Source organism: Aquarana catesbeiana, linkage group LG10, assembly GCF_042186555.1.
Source record: "Aquarana catesbeiana isolate 2022-GZ linkage group LG10, ASM4218655v1, whole genome shotgun sequence".
NCBI lineage: Eukaryota > Metazoa > Chordata > Amphibia > Anura > Ranidae > Aquarana > Aquarana catesbeiana.
Genome location: NC_133333.1, coordinates 222599229 through 222624544, shown reverse-complemented (window position 1 = coordinate 222624544; position 25316 = coordinate 222599229). Strand labels below are relative to the sequence as shown.

Below are 25316 nucleotides of genomic sequence, written 5' to 3'. Positions count from 1 at the left end.
ACTTAAAGCGGAGTTCCAGGCAAAAATTCTCTGAAACAACAGAACATCCCCCCTTTTTTTCTTCTTTTTCATACCGTTTTTTCGGGACATCTGTCCCATGTCACGGTGGTGAAAGTATGTCACTTCCATGGTTTTATCGTGCCCCTCCTCCTTCCACCCCGTTGCCTTCTAGGACCCGTGTGTGTAACAGAAGACGACGGGACCATTCAGAAAACACCGCATGACTCGCGCATGTGCAGGAGGAAACAGGCCGTGAAGCCACAAGACTACACTTCCTGTTGCCCTCAGTAAGGATGCTGACGCCTGCACCCGGAGCCGATGGATGGGACAAGTTCGCTTCCGGTGCAAACATTGCAGGCACCCTGGACAGATAACTGTCCTTATATTAAAAGTCAGCAGCTACAGTATTTGTAGCTGCTGACTTTTAAATTTTATTTCACCCAGGCTGGAACTCCGCTTTAAAAAAAAAATAAAAACAAATTCTCTCAGCACAGATCTTCTAGAAATCCCTACGGCCAGTGCTATACTTGCCAAGCATATGGGTGGACTTTTTCATAATGTGGCAACAGCATAGGTCTCTCCAATTCACAACCCTATCTATGTACAATTTGAAAAATGAAACATACAGGGGTGGATTTACTAAGGGCAAATAGAAAGTATGCACTTTGAATGTGCAGTTGTTCCAGGGCTTAGAAAATGAGGTAAAGCTGCACACTGCAAAAAAATACCCAATCACAAGCAAGGAAAAAAAAAAAAAAAACAAAAACAGCATTTTTGCTTGAACGTGATTGTATAAGGGGAAGTCAGCAGAGCTTTCTCTCATATACTAAGCTCTGGAGCAACTGCACAGTCAATTTGCCTTTAGTAAATCTACCCCATATAGCATGAGTTACAGCACTCTAATCACCCCATGAAGTAAAATGGCAGAGCTGTGGGAGTTTCACTGATGACAGCCAGAAGGATCGTTGTGCAGGGATCAATTTCAACTCAGTCGTATATAACTGCTAAGTCCAATTGGTTGGGAGCATGATCATTGGTAGAAAATCTGTCTTCTGATTGGCAAATGTGACATTTGAACAGTTAAAGCGGTTGTATACCCCGAAAAAAGAAAAAAAACCTGCAAGGCAAAGGCATACTGGGCTAGTATGCACCGCATACTAGCCCATTATGAAATACCTTAGATCAGTGGTTCTCAACCTGGGGGCCCGGACCCCCTCGGGGGTCAAATGTCTATTTGCCAGGGGTCAACGAATCCTGGGCTGTTCTTGAAGCCTGCTCTCCAGTCTTTCTGCAGTCGCCCAGCAAGAGACAACCTACGCTATGAAAATAATTTTACTGTTAGGGGTCCCCACAACTTGGGAAATTTTATCAAGGGGTCACGGCACTAGTAAGGTTGAGAACCACTGCCTTACAATGAAGTGCCAGCATCGCCTCCCGGTGAGGGAGCTGACATGTTCCCTCTGCATTTCTTCCCGATTCATGGCTCCGGCCCTGCGAGTGGCCATGCGGGGTATACAACCGCTTTAAAAAGGCTTTTTTGCTCTTCCACATGGGAATGGAATAAGCAGCACTCAGTCAATAACAAAAGCCTTTACAAACATCTACATATTTTTTTAAAAAATCACTGAAATTGTTACTAGAAACTGAAAAACAGGGAGATTCAGTATAATAAATAGTTATCAAAGTTTATTCAGAAAGTTGTATGTAAATAATATGCTACAATTAGATCTCACATGTCATTTCACTGAGTGCCCTGACTGAGGCAGTAGGACACAGACTGGAGATACTGCTTTTAAAATGTAGCATTGCTCCTCTGCTGACAGATGAGATATAAAGGGCCTTTTGTCCTCCCCGTGTCTGATGACTGGCAGGAGACAGCAGACAGGAAAGTGACAAGATTCAGACAGCTGGTAACTCACCTTTGCCCGCTTCCTCCACTGCTGGTGGAAAAGTAGCCTTTACGATAGGCACAACACATGCCAACAGTGATCAAGGCCAGCACCACCACCACCACTAGGATACCTCCAACAATGCCAGCAATGTTCAGATCATCTGGAAATTAAGACAAAGCTCAGATTACTTTAAAAACAATAAAACAAGACCCTACCTTAAAGACAACGCCTTACTGTGAAAATACTGTGCATAGATTTAATAAGTGTGGGAACATTTTCCAAAATTATTAGCGCTGTATATCCATTCTATGCTCATCTTTGCATTTCTTTGTGACATCTTTCCAAACTTTTTTTAAGTCACCATGCTTTATTAAAGGCACACTAGGAAGAGGTACTGTGGAGAGGAAGACGTTCTACTCAGGAGCTTAAAGTAAGTTCTACACAATCAATGCCAGTCTTACGGTACTCTGTTTCAGAATGTTGATGGGTAGCATCAACTCCTGTGGGGACAAGGTTCCCTGGACAGTTCTGCAGTTGTATACCCTGCAGAGAGGGGGAAGGAACAACTTCCTGGATTCTAGGGCCGAGTTGGAAATCCACACTACCAGGAAAAATTTTTCCTAGCTGGACAATAGCAGGCAGTCCAGGGATCTGCTTGTCACACACTGGAAAGATGTTGAGCTGCAAAGGCCTTGAGTGGAACTGAGCCACGAAGAAGGCCACCATGCAGAAGTGAGTTGGGAGATTCCAGGTTTACCTGAGAGTCCAACAGCTGGACATCAGAGAGAAACCATCTCTTCCTGGGTGAAAGGAATTGTACACCTTGAAGACCACCCTGGTTTATGCAGGCAGACCACCGGGACCCTCGGATCCGTTAGAGACTACATGAGACACGGGAAACAAGCTGGAGTGTGTTCATAAGATCTCTGTCTTTATTGAATACAACAGTAGCGTGTATATATATATATATATATATATATATATTCAAACTTTACACTCAGCACTTTCTTATCAAGAGTTAGACTGCTTGAATAGATAACAGGAAATAGCTGACTTGCTGACACAGATTCGGCTTAACCACAGTATCTCATAGGGTGTGTTTCTATGCAAACTTTTAAGCTGATTATGGCAAACTTTTAAGCTGATTATGGCAAAACTCACACACACACAAAGTTAATTTATACTTTATGTAAAATGGAAGGGAATCTAAGATGGAGTCAGTTGTTTATACATTCTATTACACTGGGGAAGGACATTTTTTGCCTGGACTGTGTCCAAGATCAGCCCCATGTACTCCAGATGATGGGAAGGCTGGAGAGCAGACTTCTTGAAGCTGATCAGCCAGCCAGCCAAAGGTTTTAAGGAACTGGATCATCTTTTGGATGTTGGAGGTCAGGACTGTGGCTGATGTATCTTTCAGCAAAGGATTGTCCAGGTATCTTGCGATCTGTATGTCCTGAGATCTGATCCAGGCCAGATGCGGAACAAGCACCTTTGCGAAGAATCCTGATGCAGATGAAAGCCCAAATGGTTGAGCAAAAAAATGAAAAATCTGGGTCTCTCACAGCAAAGAGTAGAAAGCATTGGTTTGTGGGAAGCCAGGAATGTGAAGATAGGCATCTTGGATAAACACTGATGGCAAAAATTCCCTTGGTCTGAAGAAGTGATGATCAATTTCACAGACTCCATGATGTATTTGGGGACATGTAGATATTGGTTAAGAGATTTTAGGTCCGGAAGTAGGTGAATGTCCCCATTTCATTTTGGGACTGTGAATAGGTGCGAGTAATACCCTTGAAACTTTTCCTCTGCAGTGATCACCTCTTATGCCTACAAATCTGCCTGCCCTGGAGGGTAGGAATCAAGGAGGGGGCAGAAAGAAATTCTATTTTGTAGTCCCTGGAAATGACAGATTGGATTCATAGGTCCTGGGACATCTTTGATCCAAGCTGGTGCAAATGCCAACAGATGGCCCCCCAGCCTAGAGAGTTGTGGTGCCCCTTCACTGCAAGGAGAGCTTCAGGCTTTCAATGACAGGATGGACCCGCCTCTCACTTAAGGGTACCTGGGTGGAGTGAAAGGACCTGTTTTGTTTGAGAAGCAGTAGCTGTAGTAGTAGTGGGCTTAGGTTGTTTCTTGTGGGATAAAAATTTCTCTCTCCAGTAACCTCCTTAATAAATCTATTAAGAGATTTACCAAACAGGCATTCACCATCTAAAGGCATGCACAAAGGCCTTTTGCAAACAGGCTCAGCAGACCACGCCTTTAACCACAAAATTCTGCACATACGCACAGACAGCAGTGACATCCTAGAGACCTGGCAAATTACATTCTCTAGAGCAGCCTTTCTCAGCCAGAATCCATGAAACCCTAGGGTTCCCCCAGAGGTTGCTATAAGTTCCTTAACTGCTTCCCGACCGACTCCTGTACATATACGGAGGCAGGATGGCTCTCCTGCGTGAATTGTCGTATATGTACAGCAGCTCCTTAAAGAGCCATAGCAGGCACGTGCATGCGCCCGCTGCTCGGTGGGGGACCAGATGCGCGTGGTCGGCGAGCTCAATTGCCCCGTGGGCGCGAGAGCCAGAACGAGAATTTGTGTGTGTAAACACACAAATCCCTGTTCTGACAGGGGAGAAGAAACAGATCGTCTGTTCCCACTAAGTAGGAACAACGATCTGGCTCCTCCTCTAGTCAGTCACATCCCCCCACAGTTAGAAACATCTAGGGAAGACATTTAACCCCTTGATCGCCCACTAGTGTTAACCCCTTCCCTGCCAGTGACATTTATACAGTAATCAGTGGCTATTTTTAGTTATGATAGCTATATAAATCTCAATGGTCCCCAAAAAGTCGCAATAACGATAAAAATCGCTGATCGCTGCCATTACTAGTAAAAAATTAATAATAATAAAAATGCCATAAATCTATCCCCTATTTTGTAGATTCTATAACTTTTGCGCAAACCAATCAATATACGCTTAATGCGATTTGTTTTTATCAAAAATATGTAGAAGAATACATATTGGCCTAAACTGATGAAGAAATGTGTTTATTTAACAAAAAAATTGGGATATTTATTATAGCAAAAAGTAAAAAATATTGTTTTTTTCAAACTTGCCGCTCTTCTTTTGTTTATAGCGCAAAAAATAAAAACCACAGAGGTGATCAAATACCACCAAAAGAAAGCTCTGTTTGTGGGGAAAAAAATGTTTGTTTGGGTACAATGTCGCACGACCGCGCAATTGTCAGTTAAAGCGACGCAGTGCCGTATCGCAAAAAATGGCCTGGTCAGGAAGGGGGTAAATTCTTCTGGGACGGAAGTGGTTAAACAAAGAGCAGCTTTTGTCTCTCGGCTGAGTAACCACAGACAGCAATGATCTTTTTAGCCACCTGTAAGGCAGGGGATATTCCCAATGGCAATAAATGTAAGGAGCGTTTTTTTTTTTTTTTTTTTCAATGACCATCACACTAATGTACTGTGAGCTGTAGATCATTATTAACAGGGGCTCCTGTTAATGGTTTTCAGGGTCCAGTTACAGTTCCCAAGATGTACACTGAGGGTAACCGATCCAGAAATGGTAAATGAACCCTGGGGCAATAATCAGTTGGATCTTGATAGAAGTGTCACTTGAAGTAAAGAAATTTCAAAAAGGAATGGTTTAGAGGGTACAACGGGGGCATCCTCAGTACAGTTTTCGTAAATTAAATGAAGGTAGCGGCATATAACCCCGGGGGGCTGTGACTTGCTTTCCTATGTCCTGTACGATTAAGATATATTATTTACGGTTTTATGCTTTGGTGTAAATATGAGGGGATGCATATCAGTTGTTAAAAAAAAAACGAATAGCTGTGACATGTACAACTTACACACTTCCAGCTGCTGAGACTCACAACGAGCAGTTCCGGCAGAATTTCTGGCTACACAGTAGTACATTCCCATGTCTCCTTTATTAACTGAAGTAAATACCTACAAAACACACAGTGCAAACTTTAGATTATTGTGGTCAAAGCATTTATGTCCTACCCAAGCTTCAAACTGTGAACTGCAGTCCTGAGCCTAGACTCTAATCTTCCCCCCGATCTCTGTCACCAGCCCCTCAAATGCCCACAACTCCTCCTCTCCACCGATCAAACACTATGACTTCTCACAAAACCCCTTCCCCCACATCCAACCCCTTCTCAAGCCCCATCGGGTGCCTCATTGTGCCAAACAGATGTCTCTGGTAGGATAGGCAACATTACAGTGGAAGGGCCATCCAAAACATCAAGGCCAAATTTGCTTATCCACTTGCCGACTGCTGCACGCCAATATACGTCGGCACAATGGCAGCGGTGGGCAAATGGGCATACATAGACGTCCCCTTTAAGAGCCGGGGATAGCAGGCGTGACCGCGCTCGAGGGACCGGCCGGACTCAATGTCCGCCGGGATCGTGTCATGGAGCCTCAGAACGGGGAAGTGCCTATGTAAACAAGGCATTTTCCCTGTTCTGCCTTGTGTCATGACAGAGATCACCGCTCCCTGTCACCGGGAACGGTGATCGCTGTCATGTGACTTGAAGCCCACCCCCCCACACAGTTAGAATCACTCCATAGGACACACTTAACCCCTTCATCGCCCCCTAATGGTTAACCCCTTCACTGCCAGTGTCATTTACACAGTAATCAGTGCATTTTTATAGCACTGATCGCTGTATATATGACAATGGTCCCAAAATAGTGTCAAAAGTGACCAATGTGTCCGCCATAATGTCGCAGTTCCAATTTAAAAAAACGCAGATCGCTGCTATTACCTATAAAAAAATTAAAATATAAATGCCATAAAACTATCCCCTATTTTGTAGACGCTATAACTTTTGCGCAAACCAATCAATATACGCTTATTGCGAAAAATATGTAGAAGAATACGTATCGGCCTAAACTCAGGAAACAAATAGTTTTTTTATATATTTTTGGGGGATATTTATTATAGTAAAAAGTAAAAAATAATGCGTGTTTTTTTTCAAAATTGTCACTCTTTTTTTGTTTATAGCGCAAAAAATAAAAACTGCAGAGGTGATCAAATACCGCCAAAAGAAAGCTCTGTTTGTGGGAAAAAAAGGACGTCCATTTTGTTTGTGTGCAAGATCGCACGACTGCGCAATTGTCAGTTAAAGTGACGCAGTGCCGTATCGCAAAAAGTGTTCTGGTCAGGAAGGGGGCAAAATCTTCCAGGGCTGAAGCGGTTATAGAAGCAAACACAAAGGAAGTCCCTTCCATCGGGACCAAGGCTGTAAAATAACCACATTTTTGTTATTTTTAGATATGTAAATAAAAAAATTTAAAAAATAGCAAATATAAATAAGTGCTTCCACATGTTAATATTGGGGCTATAGGGTTGGTATATAGGGTTGGTCAGAATTACAGAAGAGAATGATTTGGGGTGCTTATTTCAGATAATAACAAAAATAAGAAAACAGTGTGGCTTGGCAGTGGAAAAGGTGAATAGAATGCTGTAGTGTATCACTAGGGCAATCACCAGCAGGAGGAAAGAGGTCCTGAATCATTGGAGACAATGTGGAACTTCCTGGAAAAGGAAGCAAGACCAATATTTGCACACAAGTTTAGGTGGGATATTCTAGACTTGCAAAAGAGAAACAAATGGGGATCTTCGTTAATGCGTTCAAAATCATCTTGACTCTTGGAATTGCATGCAAAGCTCCTTATAAAACGGTAGCAGTGCTGCAGATTAGGACTTTAATTCCCCTTGGATTGGGAGTTTGTCTTCTCTTTTGCAGGAACCAGACATCTAGGAAAGCTTGGAGATTTGTGAAGCACTTAACTAATGAAGCTATACCCCAAACAAAAATACTAAACAGCAATTCAGAGAAAATCTTGCTGACTCAGAAACTGGATTATGCTTATCTACAGGCCTTATGGTGGCCATATGGTGGCTTTGATAAAAGTGATTTATTTTCCGATCAATCTCTCCCAACAGGTATAATCGAACTATAGTCAATAACCCAAATCAAATCAATATGCCACATACTGTACAACTAAGTGGAATCCAATTGATAGTTGGAAGATACAATTGTAAATTATGGATCGCATCTCTTTTTCCACCATGCAATCTCATAATCTAGTCCAGTGATCTCCAAACTACGGCCCATGGCCTTTTGTTTAGAAAGTTTGGAGAACCCTGATTTAGTCAATCAAAAGTACGACAGAATTCATGACCAAAGCATTTTAGTGTGATCAAATCTTCTTTAAATCAAATCTATTTCAAGAAGAGAAGTTGTGGCTATTTGATTATTTGCCAGATTCAAGCAATTTGGTTGTATCACACATCGATCGAATAAGAAAAATCAAAGCATGTAAGGCCACGATTAGATTAATACCGCCTTTCTTCATATGGATTTTTACATATTAGATTCTAATGCCTCTAAGGGCCAACATCAGGGATTTCTCTCTATTTCTACTAGAGATTGACCAATTATCGGTGCGGCCGATATTCACTTTTTTTGGAAGTATCGTTTACAAACATACCCAATATTACCGTTATTGCTTTAAGCGGTTTTACCGGGGTGCCCCGGTACCGTTCTTTAGAGCGGACGGTTAGCTTTATTGTAATAACAGCCGATGCGGCTCAGCAGCCCCTCTGCTGTTATTACAAGCCCCACCAGGAGGCCTGAGCAACCAGCCGGCATGTCCGCCGGCTGGCCGAAGATCACTTCGCGGACATCACTTCCCGGATTACTGGTATCTTAAAGGCGCCTGTTTTAAACAATAGAAAGTATTCAAAGACGCAGATCTTGACGTTTTGAATACTTTCAAGTGCAGTGGAGGGGTTTAGGGTCTTATAGACCCCGGATCCCTCCATAAAGAGGACCTATCGCTGCCTATTACTGTCACAAGGGATATTTACATTCCTTGTGACAGCAAGAACAGTGCTACAAAAAAAAATAAAAAATGTAAATGGACAGTGTAAAAATAAAAATTTTAAATGTTGAGAATTATCGGCTATCGGCCTGAGAGGTTGCCGAAATATCAGTATCGTATCGGCACCTAAAAAATAATATCGGTCGAACCCCAATTTCTACCCCTCCACTTCAGGACAAATATATTGACTTATCACACTGTATCACTGACCCTTCACCAATAAGCCTACATTCACACTGGGGATTAAGGCTTATCTAAAGATTTCTGCTGTGGCTATACTTTCAGACACCCATGACAAATTCCTTCGGGTTTGGCAGCCATGGGTTGCCTATATTCAACCTTCCAGATTTGACTTTATGCTTCTCTCGATTTAACGTGCTTCTGCTCCCCACCATGTGGACTCCCCTTCCTCCTTATTTCTCTTTCCTTTCCTAATCCTGGTCTCTTACTCCTCTCTTCCTCCCTTTCATCTCCTTTCCCATTCTTCCTTTTAGTTCATTAGGCCACCAGGCATCCGCCTGGGAGGGAAGGTTACATGGTTAACTTCTAGTACTGTTATATAGCATATCCTTGATAATCTACTTATCGAATATATGGTTTGATAGCAAGCTGCATTCAAAACTCTGCATAGACATTTTCAATCGATATTTGGTGCAACGTGTCCTAGAATACCGAGGTTCCAGACTGAGATATCAATCTTCCAAATGTTATGTATGACCCATCTTGGAATCTATAAGACTTGAACATATCTATTTACTTTACTTTGTTTTCTTTTTTGGTATTATTATATGTTTATTTGCGATCAATGTGATGAGCTGTTATGCTGGAATAAATATTATCAAAACTCTTTGTAACAGAAAACTAAAAACATATACAGTATAAAACAAAGATCAGAATGTTCAAGTCCATTGATAAGGAAGACATGGCAGGTAATGGCAGTCACTAAGAACGGGATATTGGTATTCATAAATAATGTTTATTCTAGTGTAATGTCAAATGATCATACTCTTCAGAAAGCAACAGACACCAAATCAAAAAGAAGAAGTGAAGATGAAATTCCCCTTCATGGTCTTGATCACAAAGTAGTTGCATCAGCAGAATATCCAGAGAGATGGAAAGAGTTACAGACCAACAGATTCTTAAGCAACCCATCAGGGAAAAACAGAAGCAACTGATTAGCCCTGAATGCTGTCATGGACACATTTAGTGAAGATTAATGTATGTCTGAAAGTGTTAGTAGATGTCCTGTGCTACTATACCAGGCCATCTCCCTTAATCAATATATAGTTTTATTCCATGTTCACAAACACCTTCTAATCCACTGACTCTATACTGTTGTCTGCATTTCTGCCATATATTACAATAAGGTTTCAAGTGATATTAAAGTCTTTTTTTTTTTTTTGTGGTTTAAAAATAACAAAGATGTTATACTTACCTGCCCAGATCCTCCTCTTCTCGAGTACTTAGCCGGCGCACCTCACCCCTCTCTCCTGCCAAATGACCCCACAGACAGCAGCTTGCTATGGGGGCACCCGAGATGAGCCGCTGCTCTGTGTGTCCATTCAGACACAGAACTCCGGCTCAGCCCTACCTCCTCTCTCTCTCCTCAGTGGCTCACTGACTTTGACTGACAGCAGCGGGAGCCAATGGTATCCGCTGCTGTCTCAGGCAATGAGAAGGGAAAGTCCCGAACAGCCGAGGCTCTCATGCAACATCGCTGGATCGAGATGAGGCTCAGGTAAGTAAGTATTAGGAGGTGCTGGAGAGGCTGCTGCACACAGAAGGTTTTTTTTATCATCTGCCTTTAGAACCACTTTAACCCCAAAATCCATGTTTTATCCCTAGACCAGGGGTCTCCAAACTTTCGAAACAAAGGGCCAGTTTACTGTCCTTCAGGGGAGTCAGACTAGATCCATTGGTGGTACAAAATGCCCAGGTGTCCAGTGGGAGTAAACAATACCATATCTTTGGCGTCAGTGGGAGGACTAGTGCCCCGTCGTTGGTGTCAAAAGAAGGAATTGTGTCCTTTTCATGGTGTCAGTTGGAGGAATAGTGCCCCATTGTTGGTATCAGCAACAAGATTGATTCCCCGTTGTTGGTGTCAGTAGATGGAATAGTGCCCCAAGGGCCGGATAAAGGCAAGCAAAGGGCCCCAGGGCCGCAGTTTGGAGACCCCTGTCCTAGATCAGTGAGACCCTATATGAAACCACACCCTGCTCAAACCATACAACCCTTCCATACCATGGACTTTTCAAAATCCCTCAATAAATATATTTGGTTATTTTACATATAAACTTGGTGCAGTGCTATATTAAAATGTTACATTCACTAAACTATTACAGCCCGTGCCAAGACCAATATTGTGCAATCACGATGCCATGCAAATAAAATGATAGATACAGCAGTCCATCTGCAAAATCAAAACAATTGGACAAAATGTTCTTCCAATTCCACTAAGTATGAAAGTGCTGCAATTGTAAACAATAAATGTCCCTACTCTCAATGCAATAAATAAATAAAGTGCTTTTGCAAAAGAAAGTCTGTGAAGGTTTATTTATTGCTTCATCAACAACTCTGCTCCACATCAACCGCAAGGCCCCTTTCACAAGCGCAAACCGATCGGGTCAGTCTGTCAGTTTTTTTAGGTGGACCCGATCGGACCATCCATTGCCCTCTATGTGTCCGTTGACACCCGCCGACATCCGATCCATCCACTAAAAACAGACAGATGGGGATCCGTTCCCCATCCGTCTGGTGGATTGGATAACAGTCGGATGGAAACAGACAGGCAGTCTGTTTCAATCCGAAAGCCCATAGAGGTCAGTAGGCTGTGTCCGTGTCTGTGTCCGTTTAGCATCAGCAGAGCGGACACGGACCTGTCATCCGCCTGCTAAGCGGGGATCAGCGGAGAGATTCCACGCTAAGTAGGCGGATCCCGCCAGTGTAAAAGGGCCTAAAAGTGCCTTCTCCCCACTCCATCTATGAGACACTCACCAGATGTTAATGACCACTTATGGTTAATAAGCAGGTCAATAGCACTTTAGGAGCTCTCTTTCCCCTTAGTATTGTCTATGCTGACATCATTTCCGGCGCGCATGGCCATCTTTACTAGGAAGTGAATATGCCATTGAAGTGCATGGAGGCTGTTACCTGTTCAATTACCCTGTAAGTGCAATGATTGGTTTAATCTAATTTATCCACTTGCCACCCAAGGACGTCCCTGTATGTCCTTGAGTTGCAGAGTTTTTTCTAAAAGAGATCCTAGCGGCTAATTAGCCACCACCTCCCGCCACCTTCCTGGGCTCTCCCGTACCACCAGGGAACCCGGGTTTGCAGCTGGTGGTTGTGTCGGCCAACCATAGAGATGATCGAGGACTGGAACATACCTAGAACAAAGCCACGAGTATTTTGTCCCTTATGGTTTCGGTTTTTGTGTTTACTGGCCGGGTGCCAGTCTGATTGGATGCTTTGGAGGCTAGAGAAGAGATCTGGGGTCTAACTGTAAAGAGGACCTGTCACGGTCCATGCTCTCATGGGATGTTGTTCATCCCTTGTGATAGTAATAAAGTAGTTAAAAAATATAAAAATGTAACAGTCTAAAAAAGAAATTGTAAATAAAATAAATAATAAAAAAAAAAAAAAAAAAAAGTAAAGCACCCACCCGGGCTCAGGAGAATGTATATGTAGGTCGTGCCAGCATATGTTAACGGTGTTGATCATTTTAGCACCAGACCTCCTGTGTAACTCTAAATAGGTAACCTGTAAAGGCTTTTAAAGCATCACCTATGGAGATTTTTAGGTACCGTAGTTTGGTGCCATTCCACGGGCATATGCAATTCTAAGTGTGATGTTTGGCATTTATTTACTCAGCATAATATTATCTTTTATATTTTACTAATCAATTTGGTATTATATTGTGTTTTTGTGCGTTAACTCAAGTTGTCTTAGCACTGGCTGTATCAGTTTAGTGAATGTAATATGCTGCACCAAGTCTATTTCCCCAAAGGGTTATAGAAGGTGAATAGCAGCTTGAGGCCCCTTTCACACTGGGGTGTCGGCGCTATTTTTAGTGGCGCTTTATCGACGTTTTTGCGGGGGTTTTCGGACGCTAGCGGGGAGATTTTAACCCCCGCTAGCGACCGAAAAAAGGGTTAAAACGACCCGCAAAGTGCCGCTCCAGCAGCGGTGCCCATTCAGTTCAATGGGCAGGAGCGGTGTATACATCTCTCCAAAGATGCTGCTTGCAGGACTTTTTTTTTAACATCCTGCCAGCGCATCGCCTCAGTGTGAAAGCTCTCCGGCTTTCACACTGAGACTGCAGGGGACCCATTTTTCAGGCGCTATTTTTAGCCCAAAAGCTCCTGAAAAAGGTCTCAGTGTGAAAGGGGTCTAAGGAAGAGGAGCTCAAGAAAAATACACACCTGCATGCAAAGGGTAATGGATTATCAAATATATATTGGCTGCATCACACTTAATATACCCTTCCAAGACCTTGCTCTTCTTAATTATATCAAAAGGCCAAAATCAGACAGTGTGATATCTCCCCCCTATACCAGGATGCCACTTTTTCCATACATGATCATTAGTCTCACCAAGGTTCCAGTATTGGTGTTTGCGGTAAAAGATGAATTGACAAATTTTGGGCTGGTTTTCGAGTCATCAGGCAGTGCGTCGCTATTGCGATACCATCGATACACAGAATTGGGGTAACCTTCTTTCTCCTGGCAATACAGAATGGCAGACTTTCCCACTGGGACAGACTTGGGCACTCGGCACTGGGGAGTCACTGGTTTTACTGAGGAAGAAAACAGAAAAAGTATTAGATGCATCTTCATGACAATGAATAGAGCTTTACTAAAGATGACAGACGGGAACAAACAAAATAACTAGAGGAAAAGGAAAACCTGAAAAGTCTCACCATTCAGTGCCCCCACACTAGAAAGACCTGAAAAGTCTCACCATTCAGTGCCACCACACTAGGAAGACATGAAAGGTCTCACCATTCAGTGCCACCACACTAGGAAGACCTGAAAAGTCTCACCATTCAGTGCCACCACACTAGGAAGACATGAAATGTCTCACCATTCAGTGCCACCACACTAGGAAGACCTGAAAGGTCTCACCATTCAGTGCCCCCACACTAGGGAAGACATGAAAGGTCTCACCATTTAGTGCCCCCACACTAGGAAGACCTGAAAGGTCTCACCATTCAGTGCCCCCACACTAGGGAAGACATGAAAGGTCTCACCATTCAGTGCCACCACACTAGGAAGACCTGAAAAGTCACCATTCAGTGCCCCCACAATAGGAAGACCTGAAAAGACTCACCATTCAGTGCCTCTATACTATGAAGACCTGAAAGTTCTCACCATTCAGCACCACACACTAGGAAGACCTGAAAAGTCTCACCATTCAGTATACAATGAAGGCCCATTCCTGGGCAGTTCTAATAGTCAAAGCTAGTGTTGAAGTTTGTCACCAAGTCCAACCTCCACATTCTTACTGGCTTATCACCACGAAGCTACCTCATTGGCCAATAGGAATGAGCAGGAGGCAAAAAAGAAGTTGAGCCAAGCTTTGGCACTGAATGAAGAACTGCTGAAGCTTTGCATCAAGAACCCAGCATTCATCTGTAACTAAAAACTGCATAGACTGTGCACACTTAAAAATGTATATATTCTGAACAAGCAGTAAAAGTGTTTTAAACCCCTCTTTGTGTTGTATCTATAGGCATTGTGGAGACCATCATCTTCACATTTCGCAACACAGGCATTAAAATCTTAGCTCTTTTCCTCTTACTTTCTATTGCAATAGATCAAAGCAGCCTGCAAGCCCTCTAATGTAAACACACAGCTGATGTTTCTATCAGATCATGTCAAACCTCTAACATAAACACACAATAAATGTTTCTAAGCTATTTTAGGGCTGATTTGCACCAGCAGCTGTGCTGAACGCAGATGCTGGTGTGCACTGGCAGGACGATGCATTGCACGGTTTTCCTCTTTTCTGTTACAATTTTACGAAAAATGTCACCAGTTGGCATTTCATCAAATTCTTTTACACAGCGATGTTGGCATGCAGGTTTCTGCTGCAGCATGCTGCGCTGCAAAAAAAAGTGCATGCAATACAGTGATGTGAATTGACACCATAGGAAACCAGACAAATTGCCTTGTCTTTGCGTTGGGCAACGCTGCTCCCCACATTCTAGGGCAAATGGTGTGAATGACCCTATAAACGGACTTTGTTATGTTCATTGAGAATGAATTACTTCACATTAAATGCAGCTAGTGAAGTCAGTGATGGTTCATTCTAAAGTGGTTCTATTGCTTGTTAAGAATGTGTAAATAAATTAGTGATTGTAAAGGCATACTATTTTTCTTTAACCACTTGAGCCCCGGACCATTATGCTGCCTAAGGACCAGAGGTCTTTTTCCAATTTGGCACTGCGTCGCTTTAACTGCTAATTGCGCGGTCATGCAATGCTGTACCCAAACGAAATTTGCGTCCTTTTCTTCCCACAAATAGAGCTTTCTTTTGATGGTATTTGATCACCTCTGCGGTTTTTATTTTTTGCGCTATAAACGGAAAAAGACCAAAAATTTTGAAAAAAAATGATATTTTCTACTTTTTGTTATAAAAAAAATCCAATAAACTAAATTTTAGTCATACATTTAGGCCAAAATGTATTCGGCCACATGTCTTTGGTAAAAAAAATGTCAATAAGCGTATATTTATTGGTTTGCGCAAAAGTTATAGCGTCTACAAACTAGGGTACATTTTCTGGAATTTACACAGCTTTTAGTTTATGACTGCCTGTGTCATTTCTTGAGGTGCTAAAATGACAGGGCAGTACAAAACCCCCACAAATGACCCCATTTTGGAAAGTAGACACCCCAAGGAAATTGCTGAGAGGCATGTTGAGCCCATTGAATATTCATTTTTTTTGTCCCAAGTGATTGAAAAATGACAAAAAAAAAAAAAAAAAAAAAAAATATTTACAAAAAGTTGTCACTAAATGATATATTGCTCACACAGGCCATGGGCCTATGTGGAATTGCACCCCAAAATACATTCAGCTGCTTCTCCTGAGTATGGGGATACCACATGTGTGGGACTTTTTGGGAGCCTAGCCGCGTACGGGGCCCCGAAAACCAATCACCGCCTTCAGGATTTCTAAGGGTGTAAATTTTTGCTTTCACTCTTCACTGCCTATCACAGTTTCGGAGGCCATGGAATGCCCAGGTGGCACAAAACCCCCCAAAATGACCCCATTTTGGAAAGTAGACACCCCAAGCTATTTGCTGAGAGGCATATTGAGTCCATGGAATATTTTATATTTTGACACAAGTTGCGGGAAAGTGACACTTTTTTTTTTTTTTTCATAAAGTTGTCACTAAATGATATATTGCTCACACAGGCCATGGGCATATGTGGAATTGCACCCCAAAATACATTTAGCTGCTTCTCCTGAGTACGGGGATACCACATGTGTGGGACTTTTTGGGAGCCTAGCCGCGTACGGGACCCCGAAAACCAATCACCGCCTTCAGGCTTTCTAAGGGTGAAAATTTTTGATTTCACTCTTTACTGCCTATCACAGTTTCGGAGGCCATGGAATGCCCAGGTGGCATAAAACCCCCCCAAATGACCCCATTTTGGAAAGTAGACACCCCAAGCTATTTGCTGAGAGGCATGGTGAGTATTTTGCAGCTCTCATTTGTTTTTGAAATTGAAGAAAGACAAGAAAAAAATTTTTTTTTCTTTTTTCAATCTTCAAAACTTTGTGACAAAAAGTGAGGTCTGCAAAATACTCACTATACCTCTCAGCAAATAGCTTGGGGTGTCTACTTTCCAAAATTGGGTCATTTGGGGGGGTTTTGTGCCACCTGGGCATTCCATGGCCTCCGAAACTGTGATAGGCAGTGAAGAGTGAAATCAAAAATTCACACCCTTAGAAAGCCTGAAGGCGGTGCTTGGTTTTCGGGGTCCCGTACGCGGCTAGGCTCCCAAAAAGTCTCACACATGTGGTATCCCCGTACTCAGGAGAAGCAGCAGAATGTATTTTGGGGTGTAATTTCACATATTCCCATGGCATGTTTGAGCAATATATCATTTAGTGACAACTTTGTGCAAAAAAAAAAAAAAAAAAAAAAAAAAAAAATTTGTCTCTTTCCCGCAACTTGTGTCGCAATATAAAATATTCCATGGACTCGACATGCCTCTCAGCAAATAGCTTGGGGTGTCTACTTTCCAAAATGGGGTCATTTGGGGGGGTTTTGAACTGTCCTGGCATTTTATGCACAACATTTAGAAGCTTATGTCACACATCACCCACTCTTCTAACCACTTGAAGACAAAGCCCTTTCTGACACTTATTGTTTACATGAAAAAGTTTTTTTTTTTTGCAAAAAAATTACTTTGAACCCCCAAACATTATATATTTTTTTAAAGCAAATGCCCTACAGATTAAAATGGTGGGTGTTTCATTTTTTTTTTTCACACAGTAATTGCGCAGCGATTTTTCAAACGCATTTTTTGGGGAAAAAACACACTTTTTTAAATTTTAATGCACTAAAACACACTATATTGCCCAAATGTTTGATGAAATAAAAAAGATGATCTTAGGCCGAGTACATGGATACCAAACATGACATGCTTTAAAATTGCGCACAAACGTGCAGTGGCAACAAAATAAATACATGTTTAAAAGCCTTCAAAAGCCTTTACAGGTTACCACTTTAGATTTACAGAGGAGGTCTACTGGAAAAATTACTGCACTCGATCTGGCCTTCGCGGTGATACCTCACATGCATGGTGCAATTGCTGTTTACATATGACGCCAGACCGCCGCTTGCGTTCGCCTTAGCGCGAGAGCAGGGGGCGACAGGGGTGCTTTTTTTTTTTTTTTTTTTTTTTTTTCTTTATTATTTTTTTGCTTTTTTAATCTTACTTTTAAACTGTTCCTTTCATATTTTTTTTTTTAATCATTTTTATTGTTATCTCGGGGAATGTAAATATCCCCTATGATAGCAATAGGTAGTGACAGGTACTCTTTTTTGAAAAAATTGTGGTCTATTAGACCCTAGATCTCTCCTCTGCCCTCAAAGCATCTGACCACACTAAGATCGGTGTGATAAAATGCTTCCCCAATTTCCCAATGGCGCTATTTACATCCGGCGAAATCTAAGTCATGAAATACTCGTAGCTTCCGGTTTCTTAGGCCATAGAGATGTTTGGAGCCACTCTGCTCTCTGATCAGCTCTATGGTCAGCTGGCTGAATCACCGGCTGCATTCTCAGGTTCCCTGTTGAGACAGGAGAGCCAGAGAAAAACACGGAAGACGGTGGGGGTGGGGGGGGCATTCCCTCCCACGGCTTGTAAAGGCAGTCTAGAGGCTAATTAGCCGCTAGGATTGCTTTTACATGAAAGCCGACCGCTGGCTGAAAAGAATGATACCAAGATGATACCTAAACCTGCAAGCATCATTCTGGTATAACCACTCAAATTCGTGAATGGCGTACCTGAAGACAAAAAAATGGTTAACAATGGTTAACAATAAAGCACAGTAAACAGTAAAGTATAAATAATTACACACCTGAAAAACAAACATGATAAAACATAATAACAATAACAATAACAATAAAACATTGCAGAATAGAATACAGTAAAAAAGAGCAGAACAATAGAGAGAGAGAATAGAGAGAGAGAGAACAATAAAACGACAACTATTTTTTTTTTATTTCATATTTTTTTTTTTTTTTACACTTTTTTTGTAACTAACTTTTATAACGGTAACCGGTTCCAGGTTCGGGTCTCTCAAAATGCGATGGCATTTAGGGAGACCCTGTGAAAGTGTGCCTAGTCTGTGCAATGCTGTACTCTACGCTAATACTCAACTAGTGAATGGTAGCGTTCAAAACATTCACCAATGCAAAGACCAGGATTGTCAGGACAGGAGGGACAATAATAGCGGGTGTCACGCCTATATCCGCGCTTGCTGCAGACACATCTTTTTTGGGGGGTTCGCTGGGTAGGGGTACTCGGGAGGACATAAAGAAAATGCCTCTCATGCAGCCGACTGCATTTGGTTGGGGATGTGAATGGGGGAAGTACGGGCGCTGCAGAAGTGGTGGGTTCCCAATTAGGATTGGCGAATGCAGCAGGAAGGGCATTATGGGCATGACGGGCCTGTGTTTGTCTTCTTGGTGGCAGCGGGACACTACTTGTGCTTGCCACCTCACCAGCTTGAACTGCACTTATGGGACTCGCCACGTCACCACGTGTTACTGCAGTGCTGGTTTGACTACGACCGGGGTGTACTAGGCCGCTGGTGCTTGCCAGTTCCCCAAAACGCTACCAAAAAACTGTTAGCGATCGCAGGGATCAGGCCTGACTCTGCGAACGCTGCAGTTATGCGTTTAGTGTTTTGTAAGTGTCAGTGATCGATCGATACTGCACTTGGGTGGGCTGGGCCGGGCGGAGGGGCAAAACGCAGGTGCTAGCAGGTATCTGGGCTGATCCAGCTAACACTGCGTTTTTGGGAATCCTAAACTGCTGGTGACGCTAGTATAGATCTGATCGGATCAGATATTGATGCGATCAGATACTATACCACTAAGGGAGGTGTACGGTGCGTGCGTGGGTGTTAGCGGTACTGGCGCTAACCTGACGCTGCCTGGGGCTGGTGCTTGCCAGTTCACCAAAACGCTACCAAAAAAACTGTTAGCGATCGCAGGGATCAGGCCTGACTCTGCGAACGCTGCAGTTATGCGTTTAGTGTTCTGTAAGTGACAGTGATCGATCGATACTGCACTTGGGTGCGCTGGGCTGGGCCGGGCGGAGGGGCAAAACGCAGGTGCTAGCAGGTATCTGGGCTGATCCCGCTAACACTGCGTTTTTGGGAACCCTAAACTGCTGGTGACGCTAGTATAGATCTGATCGGATCAGATATTGATCCGTTCAGATACTATACCACTAAGGGAGGTGTACGGTGCGTGCGTGGGTGTTAGCGGTACTGGCGCTAACCTGACGCTTCCTGGGGCTGGTGCTTGCCAGTTCACCAAAATGCTACCAAAAAAACTGTTAGCAATCGCAGGGATCAGGCCTGACTCTGCGAACGCTGCAGTTATGCGTTTAGTGCCTTGTAAGTGACAGCGATCGATCGATACTGCACTTGGGTGGGCTGGGCGGAGGGGCAAAACGCAGGTGCTAGCAGGTATCTGGGCTGATCCCGCTAACACTGCATTTTTGGGAACCCTAAACTGCTGGGGACGCTAGTATAGATCTGATCGGATCAGATATTGATCCGATCAGATACTATACCACTAAGGGAGGCGCATGCTGTGTGCGTGGGTGTTAGCGGTACTGGCGCTAATCTGACGCTGCCTGGGGCGACGCATATCACCGCCGGGCGATCAGGGGGCTAAACCTTTATTCGGTAATAAACGGCGGGTGCCCTGACACTATAAAAAAAAAAAAAAACTAACCAGCGTCAACCGTAACGTTTATACGGTGATCAGTGGTGAAAGGGTTAACTAGGGGGCAATCAAGGGGTTAAAACATTTATTCGGTAGTATATGGGGGTCCCTGTCGCTATAAAACGCTGACGGCGAACCTAAATATTTACCTCACTAACTAGCGTCACCAGCGACACTAATACAGCGATCAGAAAAATGATCGCTTAGCGACACTGGTGACAGGGGGTGATCAAGGGGTTAAAACTTTATTAGGGGGGGTTAGGGGGGTACCCTAGACCTACAGGGGGGTAACAGTAACTGTGCTAACACTGTAACTGTCACAAACTGACACAGCAGTAATCAGAAAAAAAAAAAAAAAACTGCTGGTGTCAGTTTGTGACGGGGGGGGGGGGGTGATTGGGGGGGGATCGGGGGGCGATCGGGGTGTAATGTGTGCCTGGCATGTTCTACTGTGTGTGTGTGTGTGTGTTAGTGCACTCACTCACATGCCGTCTCTCCTCGGGCCGGAACGGAAACTACCGACCCGAGGGGAGAATACATCACTTCCTTTGCTGCTGTATGCTGTGTTCCCATTGGCCGGCGGCGATCGCGAGGGGGGGGCCACGAACGGATGGCCTCCCCCTCGTCTCTGATCGCCGGGGGACAGAACGGGACCGCCTCGGGCGGCGGGGGGGGGGTCCGGTCGGACCCCCCACCCGCGGAAGGCAAATCACGTACCCTGTACGTGATTTTGCCTGTCCGTGCCGCCTTGCCGACGTACATCGGCGTGAGGCGGTCGTCAAGTGGTTAATAAACAAACAAGTCATACTCACCTGCTCTGTGCAATGGCTTTGCACAGAGAAGCCCCGATCCTCTTCACTGGTGCTCCTGGCTCCTCCCCCATGCCAAGTGCCCCCATATTAAGCCACTTGCCATGGGGGCACTTGTGTGTGCTCACTTCTGAGCCACCTCTGTGTGTAAGAGTGCATCTCTGCCCCTCCCCCTGCTCTGTCCGCACTGGATCTGACTGACAGCAGTGGGAGCCAATAGCTCCCGCTGCTGTGTCAGAACCGATAAGGAGGGGAGAGCAGAGAGAGCCTCTGCTATTGTGCAGATCCCTGCATCGAGATCAGGCTCAGGTAAGTAGTAGGGAGGCAGACAAGCGGAGCTTCCCCTTTTGAGTGCAGCTCCACTTTAATGCAGAGAATGCAGCTTTTACAACCACATAGTCTGGGCACAGGTGCAGATTAAGGGTTCCGCAGATTACATGTACTGTACCACTATATACCTAAACTTTATATCAGCATCAGTTTTAATTTGTTCTGGAAACAGCCTCTATAAATTGGCCAGTAAGTGGCATCGCTCTTCTTGGGTAGAAACAAACATATCTCAGATATATAATATAATAATAATAATATAATATGACAGTCAGTAACTGACAAGTCAGCAATAATTCAACTAGATGAGAGGAATAGCATCTGGCAGCTACAACTGACTATCAATATCTGTTCTGTCTGAGATATCTCCAGAGGGCCAGATGCTGCTGGCAACACATAAAATAACACAAAATCAAAGTGTGGACTATTTCAGCATGTTACAGCAATGCTTACCTTTGACAGTGAGATTAATTATAATCTCTGCTAAATTCTTAAGGTCGTCCACGGCGGCCACTTCGCAGCGATATGTTCCACTGTCGGTCCGGCTGGCATTATTTATAACCAACGAGCTTTGGGACTGAACTTCAGCACGACCTTTTAAGTCTCCTAATACAGAACAATACAGATTTGCTTATAAAGTACATGCACTTCAAACTACTATACTAAGTACATGAAACTGTTCACGTCAGTCTCTACACAACAATCTAACGTTCCCACCACAGTCACATGCTATTATTATTATTATACATTTATGTAGCACTGACACATTCCGCAGTGTTGTACAGAGAACACTGCTTAAAGGAACCCCTAGCAAACTCTGAAGGAATGGGTGATGTATGATTAGAGAAAGGCTGCTGTAATCATACATCACCCTTGCCTGTGCACCCATTCCCCACATCACACCTTCATTGTGTGTCCCTTCCCCTCAACACCCTTCACTGTGCGCCCCCTCCTCTCATCACCCTTCACTGTGCGCCCCTTCCCCTCATCACACTTCACTGTGCGCCCCCTCCTCTCATCACCCTTCACTGTGCGCCCCCTCCTCTCATCACCCTTCACTGTGCGCCCCCTCCTCTCATCACCCTTCACTGTGCGCACCTTCCTCTCATCACCCTTCACTGTGCGCCCCCTCCTCTCATCACCCTTCACTGTGCGCACCTTCCTCTCATCACCCTGCACTGTGCGCCCCTTCCCCTCATCACTCTGCACTGTGCGCCCCTTCCCCTCATCACTCTGCACTGTGCGCCCCTTCCCCTCATCACTCTGCACTGTGCGCCCCTTCCCCTCATCACTCTGCACTGTGCGCCCCTTCCCCTCATCACTCTGCACTGTGCGCCCCTTCCCCTCATCACTCTGCACTGTGCGCCCCTTCCCCTCATCACTCTGCACTGTGCGCCCCTTCCCCTCATCACTCTGCACTGTGCGCCCCTTCCCCTCATCACTCTGCACTGTGCGCCCCTTCCCCTCATCACTCTGCACTGTGCGCCCCTTCCCCTCATCACTCTGCACTGTGCGCCCCTTCCCCTCATCACTCTGCACCGTGCACCCCTTCCTCTCATCACCCTTCACTGTACACCCCTTCCTCTCATCACCCTTCACTGCGTGCCCCTCCCCCCCATCACCCTTCACTATGCACCCATGTCTTACATCATGCTTTACTTTGTGTCCCTTCCCCTCATCACCATTCACTGTGCACCCCCTTCCACTCATCACCATTCACTGTGCGCCCCTTTCTTTCATCACCCTTCACTGTGTGCCCCTTCCTCTCCTCAACCTTCACTGTGCACCCCCTTCTCTCATCACGCTTCACTGTACACCCCTTCCCCTCATCACCCTTCACTGTGTGCCACTTCTGTTCATCATGACTTCACTGTGCACCCCTTCCCCTCCTCACCCTTCACTGTGCGGCCCTTCCCCTCATCACCCTTCACTGCGTGCCCCCCCCCTCATCACCCTTCACTATGCACCCCTTTCTTACATCATGCTTTATTTTGTGTCCCTTCCCCTCATCACCCTTCACTGTGCGCACCTTCCTCTCATCACCCTTCACTATGCGCCCCCTTCCTCTCATCACTCTTCACTGTGCGCACCTTCCTCTCATTACCCTTCACTGTGCGCCCCCTCCTCTCATCACCCTTCACTGTGCGCCCCCTCCTCTCATCACCCTTCACTGTGCGCCCCCTCCTATCATCACCCTTCACTGTGCGCCCCCTCCTCTCATCACCCTTCACTGTGTGCCCCTTCCTCTCATCACCCTTCACTGTGCGTCCCTTCCTCTCATCACCCTTCACTGTGTGCCCCTTCCTCTCCTCAACCTTCACTGTGCGCGCCTTTCTCTCATCACCCTTCACTGTGCGTCCCTTCCCCTCATCACCCTTCACTGTGTGCCACTTCTGTTCATCATGACTCCACTGTGCACCCCTTTTCCTCCTCACCCTTCACTGTGTGCCCCTTCCTCTCCTCAACCTTCACTGTGCACCCCCTTCTCTCATCACGCTTCACTGTACACCCCTTCCCCTCATCACCCTTCACTGTGTGCCACTTCTGTTCATCATGACTTCACTGTGCACCCCTTCCCCTCCTCACCCTTCACTGTGCGGCCCTTCCCCTCATCACCCTTCACTGCGTGCCCCCCCCCTCATCACCCTTCACTATGCACCCCTTTCTTACATCATGCTTTATTTTGTGTCCCTTCCCCTCATCACCCTTCACTGTGCGCACCTTCCTCTCATCACCCTTCACTATGCGCCCCCTTCCTCTCATCACTCTTCACTGTGCGCACCTTCCTCTCATTACCCTTCACTGTGCGCCCCCTCCTCTCATCACCCTTCACTGTGCGCCCCCTCCTCTCATCACCCTTCACTGTGCGCCCCCTCCTCTCATCACCCTTCACTATGCGTCCCTTCCTCTCATCACCCTTCACTGTGTGCCCCTTCCTCTCCTCAACCTTCACTGTGCGTCCCTTCCCCTCATCACCCTTCACTGTGTGCCACTTCTGTTCATCATGACTCCACTGTGCACCCCTTTTCCTCCTCACCCTTCACTGTGCGGCCCTTCCCCTCATCACCCTTCACTGCGTGCCCCTCCCCCTCATCACCCTTCACTATGCACCCCTTTCTTACATCATGCTTTACTTTGTGTCCCTTCCCCTCATCACCCTTCACTGTATGCCCCTTCCTTTTCATCACCCTTCACTGTGCGCCCCTTCCCCTCATCACCCTTCACTGTGCGCCCCTTCCCCTCATCACCCTTCACTGTGCGCCCCTTCCCCTCATCACCCTTTACTGTGCACCTCTTTCTCTCATCACACTTCGCTGTGTGCCCATTCCCCTCGGCCCCCTTTGCTGCGTGCCCCTTCCCCTCATCACCTTTCACTGTGCACCCCTTTCTCTCATTACGCTTCACTTTGTGCCCCTTCCCCTCATCACTCCTTACTGCATGCCACTTCCGTTTATCAGGACTTTACTGTGCGCTCCCTTCCCCTCATCCCCCCTGACTGTGCACCCCTTTCCTTCCATCACCATTAACTGTATGCCCCTTCACCTGATCATGTCTATACTGTGTACCTCTTCCTCTCTCATCACACCTTCCATGTGCACCCCTTCATTTTATCCCAGCTCACCTGGTTCTCCTTTCTACGCATGAACCTTGCATTTACTGTATGTATGTCTCCAAATCAACCCATCAAAGCCCCCTAATAACCCCCCCCCCCCCCCTTTCCATATTGCCTAGCTAATATACCTTGAATATTATTTTCAAAATAGACATAGGTGGTCTCATTATTACGAGTCTTCTTCCATTCAATGCGTGGGTCATTGGTGTTGCTGTTTTTAATGATACAAGAGAGCTCCACTCCTGGCAGAAAACAGGGTAAAAAGATTCAACTTTTGTA

At 45.0% G+C, this 25316-nt stretch overlaps 1 protein-coding gene across 3 annotated transcripts in view; it reads right to left on the bottom strand.

Annotated features, from left to right (window-relative positions):
- JAM3 (junctional adhesion molecule 3) overlaps nucleotides 1-25316 on the bottom strand; it is a 78761-nt gene that overhangs the window by 5991 nt on the left and 47454 nt on the right. For all 3 annotated transcript variants that reach the window (XM_073603350.1, XM_073603351.1, XM_073603352.1), the window contains 5 exons: nucleotides 25166-25279; nucleotides 21878-22030; nucleotides 13404-13606; nucleotides 5763-5862; nucleotides 1920-2052 (listed from right to left, as the gene is read on the bottom strand). In XM_073603350.1, coding sequence (XP_073459451.1) covers nucleotides 1920-2052; nucleotides 5763-5862; nucleotides 13404-13606; nucleotides 21878-22030; nucleotides 25166-25279 — 703 coding nt within the window. The remainder of the gene's footprint in view (nucleotides 1-1919; nucleotides 2053-5762; nucleotides 5863-13403; nucleotides 13607-21877; nucleotides 22031-25165; nucleotides 25280-25316) is intronic.